The sequence below is a fragment of the Cyprinodon variegatus genome, unplaced genomic scaffold, assembly GCF_000732505.1.
Source record: "Cyprinodon variegatus isolate N-32 unplaced genomic scaffold, C_variegatus-1.0 Scaffold467, whole genome shotgun sequence".
Classification (NCBI taxonomy): Eukaryota; Metazoa; Chordata; class Actinopteri; order Cyprinodontiformes; family Cyprinodontidae; genus Cyprinodon; species Cyprinodon variegatus.
The window spans coordinates 481,798-491,104 of NW_015150920.1; the positions used below are offsets into that span (position 1 = coordinate 481,798).

General features: G+C 40.7%; 1 protein-coding gene across 1 annotated transcript in view; it reads right to left on the reverse strand.

Annotated features, from left to right (window-relative positions):
* polr1a (polymerase (RNA) I polypeptide A) overlaps window positions 1–9,307 on the reverse strand; it is a 45,049-nt gene that overhangs the window by 15,895 nt on the left and 19,847 nt on the right. The window contains exons 25-29 of the mRNA XM_015389604.1: window positions 5,687–5,810; window positions 5,456–5,553; window positions 4,898–5,097; window positions 3,380–3,547; window positions 90–225 (exon numbers count right to left, since the gene is read on the reverse strand). Of these exons, the coding sequence (XP_015245090.1) occupies window positions 90–225; window positions 3,380–3,547; window positions 4,898–5,097; window positions 5,456–5,553; window positions 5,687–5,810 (726 nt within the window). The remainder of the gene's footprint in view (window positions 1–89; window positions 226–3,379; window positions 3,548–4,897; window positions 5,098–5,455; window positions 5,554–5,686; window positions 5,811–9,307) is intronic.

The window sequence follows — 9,307 nt, forward strand, 5'->3', positions numbered from 1 at the left end:
GGGTTTGACTTCGTGTGGACGGGGCCTAAATGTAGAGAAACAGGAAGGCAGCAGAGGAAATTGATCCGGAAACAGCGTAGTGGTCTAACCTCAGCGAGGCAGACTCTGCTGAGCTGCTTCCTCAGCGTCTTTGCTCTCTTCAAAGCTCTCTTGGTGTTGAGCACTGGAACACTCATCATGGGGGTTTTAATGTTGGAACTGGCCACCATCAGGATCTCTCTGAGTCTGCAAAGATAGATGTGTCTTTAAGATGATGCTGAGAGGCGACTGATAAAAGCCCTGTAGGGATTCAATCAAACCAGCTCATGTTTTATTAGACTGTTCTGATTTTCATGTACGAGGCCTGCTAGGCTGGGCATGCTATGCGTCACATACACACCCTCAGAAACATACCGTACTTGGCTTTACTCGCATGAACTGGTTTGAAAAATGCTGCTGCTCCAGATAACGACTGTTCGTTCAAGCAGGCCTGAACTCTCTGACATTTGTCACAGATAAAGGGATCTGGCACAGTGAGGCAGCAGCCTGAGGTCAGACTGAAATAGCACGTTCACAGTGCCTGTGAGCAGGCAGGAACACATCCCTGGGTCGGACCAGAGTCAGCACCCTTCACACACACAATTAGTCTTTTTTTTTTTTCCACTGAACCCAACAGGAGGGGAATGGATTTACCTAAGATCACCCACAGGTGGCAGTAATGCAAAAGATAAAGCTTGAACTGATCAAGACAACCTCTAAAGAAGAATTGTGTCTGTCGAACAGTTGATCAGCAACAATAAGGATGGTTCTGGTCCCGTAACCCAGTGAATCATTTCACTCTCTGCTCCAACAGAAAGGAGCAACATGTAGCAGGAGTCAGGACTGTTGCTAGGAAACACATAACCACGAATGTCTGGTGTAAACCTGAAATGCGTTCCTTAAACAGTGACGTAAGGGCTTTCTTTACAGAGCGGCCTCTGTTCATCCTCTAGGCCCTAGAGGATCTCTGTCTCTCACTGGTGCCCTAGAGTCTAGGGCACCAGTGAGAGACAGAGATCCTTCATAACATTGATAAAACACAACTAACGACCCTGTTTATTCAATTTAAAAGAACTAAAATGTTGATTTGGGTTGTAAGCTTCAAACACTTCAACTCTAAAGGCCTGGTTATCCTCCTGCAGCGATTTGTTGCAGTGAGATATTTTTGATATTGAAGCACGGTCTGCGCTATGTTATCCCATGCCACAATGCAAGAGGGACAATCGGGAACGAGCTATGGCTCTAGATACGGCCGAGACGGTGAGGAAGTAGAGGCAAGTTTGTGCGACAACGGAGGGACATGAGGGTGAAAATGTTTAAAAGCGGAAATTTGGACACTGGGTCAAACGCTGGTCAAGCTGCTTTGACGCTGCGACGCTCTGGATGCTCGGCGCTCTGGTCGTTGATCTGCTTTGTTCTGTAGCTTCAAGCTAGAGAGCAGCTTGGCTTTTTTCACTTTGATGAGTCAGAAAGAGTTTTACCACAAAGCATTTAAGCGAGAAAGTCCACCGCCACACATCCTGTGTGCAGTCAGTTCATCAGGATAATGATCCCACTCAGCAAACCGCTGAGGCAGCTCAGCTGAAAACCTCTCTGCAGCCGCCAGCCACTGGGGGATTGCCTGCTGCCGTTCAGAGCGGCCGGAAGTGAATATTAAGAGTTTTTAAGTTTGCTGTAAAAACTGCAATTACCAGAACATAAAATTGAATCATCTTTATTGGCAGGTTTTAAAATTTTTAGTTAAAGATGATATTTATTAACGGTTTTGCCATATTTCAAAAAACAAAATGTTTTAGTGCAGCAATAATGATCTGAGTTCTCTCTCTTTTCCTTCTACATAACTAAGGATTTGGGAAAAAAAATCATTTTGGCAATATATTGAGAATTCTGGCTGCCTGATATAATATCGATCTTTTAGTTCCTAGTATAAATTTTTTTTTTTAAAACAAAACAATTTTACCTAAACCTGTGGGAAAATGTGCTCCTTCTGCATTGCCAGTCTGACAGATGGCGCTGTGGAGCCGTTTTGCTGTTCGGATACCGATACCGAAATACGTGATAGATCAATATCATCTGATGAACATACCGTATACAGAGGTTACTTTTTTATCTATACATTTAATTTTAATAGCAGGAAAAATATTGCAATATAGTGATAAGTATCATGACACGTATCGTATTGCAACACCCATGCCAATACTCACCTCTATACATAATCTATTCTATTAGCTTTTTTCCAACCTTTTTAGTTTAACTCCTTGGTCATTTTTTACTTTTGATATGCAGACAGCTGTGCAGAAATGATAACAGCTTGTAGTGTCTATTTCCCCCCAAAAAACCTCCTGGATCAGCTTCTCTGATTGGTTGAGCGGCAAAAATATTTTGAACTTAAGCTTAGATGCGACGCTCCCGACGCGCTGCTCCCAATGCTCAGACACGCCTCTGGACCTCTCAATGCCGTCACCCATAGACTTTGCATGGAAATCAAACGCTTTGATGGTCTGAACTCATCATTAGAAACAATTTGATAAGAGCTAATGACCGCTGACTAGAAAACGTGCCCCAACATTTCTGGAAATGCAGCTTGGTGGGGTGTTTGGGTCAGAGGAAACAAGGTGCGTCATCATCCTCAGGCCTAGCAATGTTCCAATTCACAGGATCAGCAGACCGGCCCGTCTATAGCGGCCCTCTCTCTGCATAGCCGTGTGTGAAGGACCGCTGGCTCTGATGGCGAGTTTTTTATGTTTTATTTGGCAAAATGTTCATTTTATTTGTGTTTATCTGACTGTGTTCATTATTATTTCCCTACTAAATAAAATAAAAAGTCAGAATTTATTATTATCCAGAGAATATTAATAACAGGGGGTGAAATGCAGCTCCAGACGAGCCGAGCGTGTGGTGATGTCATCAGTCCAGACTTTCCTGTGTTCTTCTCAAGAATATACTTGGTGAGAACACGAGTCCGTATTCGCGTTCTTGTGAAATGAGAAACGGCAAAGGACTGAGGTGGACACAAGGAACAAACCGAATCCCAGAATTCATAGCATCAAACTTATCATCATTAGCTCTGCCAGGAAGGAGGAGTTTCTCATGACTTTACGGTTCCAACCATGTGTAGTAAAATAATGACATCTTTAACCAAAGTATCGCTACCAAAGCAGGAAGTTGAATGTTTTCTTCAACCAGTAGAGCAACAGCAGCTGCTTTTCTTTCAGAAGAGACGTGAGCATGAAATAAGCCCATGATGCACATGTTTGGGGATTTTTAAACCTCAAATAAATTGGAAAATAATCAAATTCTTGCCGATATAATTTCCTTCTGTGACCTGGGTGTTTTTATGAATGAATCAGTCTGAGATTACCGAGGGATTCCCAAAGTGACGTTCATCTCTCCTCTGCCTGCAAAGTGGAAGGTGTTGAGGGTCATCTGGGTGGAGGGCTCTCCTATGGACTGAGCCGCCAGCAGCCCCACTGCCTCACCAGGGTCACACAGGGATCGCTGCCACTTATAATGAAGCAGCCGGCGCAGGCTGGTGATGACAGGAACCAAAACAATGTTAGTTTATACAACAACTCCTCTGCTGGGGGTGTAACCTGACGCCAAGCATGAAACTGAACCCTTTAAAGAACAAAGGAGGGTTTCAGCTGAACACCGCAGGCTGCCTCCTCTATTCTAACCCAGTCACATCAAACCACAGATTTTAATAGATTTAATCACCATGCAGAGTCACGCAAAACTCATTATTTATAGTTCAAATAAACACCTGGTGAGGGTTTCATGTATTTGACGCACCTTTAGTAAACACTTATATGATTGAAATTCGAAATAAAATCTCCTCAATAAAAAAAGACAAACAGTAATTTATAGTCTGTATGCAAAAGTTCAACCAAAGCTTTAACCGTTAATTTCAGATTTGATTGTTTAAATTATTTTTTAATTTTTCCATTTTTATTTTTTGGACACAAATGTAGGGATCAAATCTATAAAAACTGGAATTTAAAAAGAATACAACTCATTTTTTATTTATTATTATTTATTTTTTAAATCTTGGTATAATTACTGCTCCAATTGGGTCGCTCTGTCAGCTCTGTAAACCAAACTAAATTAAACTTAAGAGTGAGTGCGACATTTAATTACCCTTTGGAATTAAAGTATTTTTGAAGTGAATTGAAACACCAACACACACATATTGGCATCAAACAGTCAGATTTCTAGCTTTAACCCTGTTTAGGGCACGCAGTGAAATACTTTGAAAATCTAAAATTCTTTTTTTTTTGTAATTTATTTTTGATAAGATTTAAAATCTAAATTTTAAGCAAATAGTGGTGCAACATAACATTAGAATTAAATTCAGCTTCTTTGATTTCTTTATGAGTTCAGTAATTATTTTCTGTAAACTGGGTTATAATATAAACCCTATTTTAGGAGTAATTCCTGTGACTCCACATGCCTTTTGACTGGCTGGGTTTCTTCCAGGTCTGCAGGTCCTTTAAATTATTCACTAATTTGTCCACAGTGGAAAAACCAATCTAGTAATAAGTAAAAAATGTCTTAAATAAAGTGTATTTACCCTTAATTTGCAGGTAAATGAGATGATTCGCAAATGGAATGAGTATTTTTACTCTTCAAATAAGATATTTAGATAATATGCACTTAAAATAAGATAATGCAATTGTTTCTTTCTTATTTTAAATGTAAATTATCTTGTTTCATTGGCAAACGTCTCTTTTACCCTCTCAATTCAAGAACAAAAGCACTTATTTAAAAAATAAATGACTTATCCAGCTTTGGATTTTTTTCCATTGCACCACAATAAAACACTCTAAGGTCTGAGGCTGTAAAGTGATGCAAAACCTTGGGCTCCCCTCGCTTTCAGTACCTCTGGGACTCCACGTCGCCCTCTGCTGTGCTGCTTCTGTTTTGAAGGTATTTCTCTGTGATATCGTAGAAGTTTTCAGAAACTGATCCGAAGCAGACGTCGGGCCTAAACAAGCCCAGGGACGGTTCAGGGCACCGGGACGACCTCTTTCTGTATTTGGCTCTGCTGGCTTCATCCAGAGAGTGCCAATCCTTCACCAGCTGAGGAGCAATCAGATGACATCATGGTTCAGCAGAGTGACAGAAAACCAGAGAAGAAAACGAGGCAAACAGATCTTAAGGGCTGGTTATACTCCCGCGGTAGTGTGTCGCAGTGAGCTTGTCACAGCTATTTTTGAGTTATGCCCAATTTTGAAACGTGGTCTGTGCTATGTCAACCACAGACTAGCTGTAGGTCTAGATGTGGGCGATGCGGTGAGGAAGTCACCTACAATTTTGGAGAGGTGCACCAGAGTGTCTGGGGAAGGGGGGCCGGGGGGGGCATATCTGTGTTCACTGTGACACACATGCAGACCACCGGGTTTCTGAGTATAAACCAGCCTTTAGTGTGCAGCTCTACCTGGAGCACTGCAGGATCCTGGTTGGGCACTGGCTCCGTTACCTGGAGAGCCTCTCTTAACTTTGCTAACTTCTTCTGAGAATATAGTAAAAAGGCTCCTGTCAAAAAAAAAAAAAAAAAAAAACATAAGTGTGTATTAACAGAATGAAGACAACATTCTAATATGTGGAGGGAAAACCCCAAACCAAACTAAAACCACAGGTGAGAGAGTAAAGCAAAGCTGTTGGGTACCTCTGCGAGCACACGCCAGCTCTCTCTTTGCTCTCCAGCGCTGAACGGCTGCAAAGTGGTGAGATGCATTCTGAGGGTCCAAACGAGCCAGAACACTGTCCAGGTCCTGGGACCTCCTGATGACCTTAAGAGAAACAGAAACCCAGCTGCTGTCATCTAAAAAGCTCTTTCTGGTAATCAGAGAGCATATTGAGTTGCTTCCTGCCTCTAAAGGCAGATTCCAGCTATTAGGGAAGCTAGACCTGTCATTTCCAGACTGCACAGTCTCTGTGTCCTGGTTCTGATAGCAGACCAGTTTGAACCAGCAGACTGGTAAGTGATGAGTTACTGGTAAAGACAAGGAAACATTCACTCCTCTTTTTTAAATCCTCTACAAAAGGTGTCTTCAACATTTTCCAGGCCAAGGACCCCCAAACTGATGGCGAGATGGAAGCAGGGACCCTGATTATAAATATGTTGTATGAAATAGTGTTATATCAAACTGGTCCTATAGTCACTCTATTACAGATGAAATAATGTAACTAAAATAATTCCTCCCTGGGATTATTAAAGTATTTCTGATTCTGATTCCTGGTTGATGGGACAGGTGTTGTGAATGAAACGGTGCCCAGCTTGAAAGAGCTCCTGTGTGTCGCTGAATGTGTGCATTGATGACTGAAAGACATCTTCTGCTTCCATTTATCTGTTTACTACAGTGTGTTGAATTCATGTTAATGTGGATTTAAAGACATTTCAATTAGTGGAAAAATTGCAGAGGGGTATATATAAAAAAAAAAAGTCTAATCAACCAAAACTTTTGCGACCCCCATGCTGTTCCTCCGTGGACCCCCTGTTGAAGACCTCAGATATAAACCATTACTTTCCGTTTACAATTTTGAAAAATTTTCCATATAGGAAGAAAGCTAAAAAGACACTAATAACAGATATTAATTTTTAAGTCGTAGGGAAACGGCCGTCGCAACGGTTGCATTTCTGAATTCTCCCGAGTGGTGCACGACTTCACACGAGTGAATAAAGTAAATATGATTGGTCGTTTATCAAGGAGGCGGGATTGTTGAAGGTTTGCAAGCATTTTGATTGTGGCCGTTTTCTCTGAAGCATCTTGCTAACCAGTTAGCAACTTAGTGCTAGTAGGTTCCCAATGGTAAATTCCATTGGGACCAAGTAGCACTAAATTGGTGACTTAGAAACGACACTGTCAAGGAACGCTATGGACAAAGGAAACATGCAAGAGGAGGAGAGTTTAGTGTCGGAGGTCGTGGATGAGTCTCCTCCATCATCCATTTTTTATTTGGAGGAGTAAGCGGGGACGAAGATGTTGTGGAAGAGGACGCCAGGGCGGCAGAAGCTTGGTTTGGTGTATAAGGCTTCCAGCCGTACATGTTTGAGCCCTTGCCTCGCAGCGCTGCCAGTTCTGTTAGCTCTACGCCTGCTGAAGACACAGACGTCCATCCCCGTGAACACTGGGACGGAACTCAATGGGAAAGGAAATTATTCTTATTTCTTATTTCGTTGCGTATATTAGCTGCGACATATGAATCAAGATGCTATGACCGAAAAAATTTGATTGACAGATGACCGATGATATATGATTGGCTGAATTTTTAGGCGTTTACGCTGACGTATGACTAACTGGCCTGCATAAGATAACGAGAAAAAACACAGATTTTAAGATGGGATTATTAAAAAAAAAAAACATAAATTTTCTATATTTTGGGACAATATAGTCTGATAAAGAGTACATTTATAAACATGTTTAAGCCAGAATGATTTGACATTTAAATATGACTTCCATACGACTTTATCAACAAATGAATGGAATTTACAAACTTTGTTTTGATCCCTACTCAAAGTCCATAATAGTTCTGCTTTCCACCAAACATTATCCAGAGATTTGGTGCTACTGGTGCTTTTTCTTGACGTCAGAGATGCTGTAGAGGCCTTGCAGAGACAAGGGTGGAACAGAACTGAGAAACAGCGGCTGCTTCACTGTAACTTGATTTTGGTGTTTTGTAATTCATTCTTCACGTCTGACTCCACAGCTTTGATTCCCATCATGCCAAGGTCGAATCACTTCTTGCTCAAAATACGCCATTCCTCATATACGTTACTTAGTATTGTTTTTAGCCATGCAGAAAACTGTTAGCTGGCTTAGCCAACTTTCATTGAATTGACACTTCCCCATGTTTTCCAGATAAAAAGTCATTGGTGCATCAATTATTTAAATCTTTGACATGAACTACAAAAAAAGAAAATCCTATTTATGACTTGGTGATAATTTTAAGACCTACGGAAGACTGATTTAAGGCATTTTAATGTCACTTAAGGCCTTATTTTTATATTGAAGAATTCAATGCCTTTTAAGACTTTTTAAGGATCTGCAGGAATCCTGCTGTTATCTAAACTGCTGAGTGAAACCAAACCTTTCAACATTACAGAGGTTTAAAGCGTAAACACGCCCATCTGCAGCCTGTTCATGTGGTCCAGTCCAGCCTAATGGCACTAAATGTGAACATTTGTGTGCAGCACATACTTATCCCCAGTGGCCATGCAGAAACGCCATGGGGCCCATGAGCTACACTGTTACTGTTGCAACCACTTTGGCCAGTGACATCCAGGGGGAGGGAAGCACTGAATTTGACAGGGTTGCTTCATTCGGCTTTACTGCACAAACAGAAATAGCGATTTGCCTTCCTGTTGTATAAGAATAAGACACGAAGGTGGAGAGAAAGAACTGTGATTCATGTTGTGCTATTTCCTGATCTGGACAAAAATAAGGCTATGACTCAATCAAAGCCTGAGATTCATTCATCAGGGCTTATGTTGCAGATTTCTAATAAACATTTCGTACAGCCCTAATCTGAACATTCATCTTCTTTTAGATGGTGGATTAGCTCTGCTGCTTTGATTCTGATATTTTCTTTTTTCAAAGAACTTCTGTTTCTTTGTTCATAGATAAGAGTTTGCTTTTGATATTTTTTAACCTCAGATGTTAGATGCTGTGCAGTTGAAAGGATTTCATCTGATATATTTTTTGTTTTAAAAATTTAGTTGTGTTTTATAACTTTAGCAACCATAGAAAGTTGATTTTTTTTTAAACAGGGAGCAGCTCAGTAAAAATGATTAAGGCTGAAATAATACTTCTACTTTCAAAACTGCTAAAAATGAGAGAAAATGCTGAGCAGGTGAAAGCAGAGAGACATTTCTTCCCTCCATCATTCAGGGCAATATTAGATCTTCAAAAGTTAGAAGAACTCCCAAGTCACTCCCAGGTCATTCATCCCAGCTGCAACCAGACTCTACAATGCGACACTACAACAGCAATAACTTGTGCAACGTATAATGTGCAATTACTATTTGATACCCTGCGCAATATCCTGTTCTCTATATTTGACAAGCTGTTTCTGTTGTTTTTATCATTTTATTCATTTATATGTTTTATATTGCTCTCAATCATTTGTTTTTCTATATGTTACTCTCATTATTTGGAAATAGTGTATGAAGGTCATAAGACGGTCAAATGTTTTGCAATGATTTCCTGTTTTTCATTTGAGAAGCAGAGAAGTGAAAAGTCCTAACCCGGACACTTTTTGTAAAGCGTATGCTGAAACCAGACAAGTT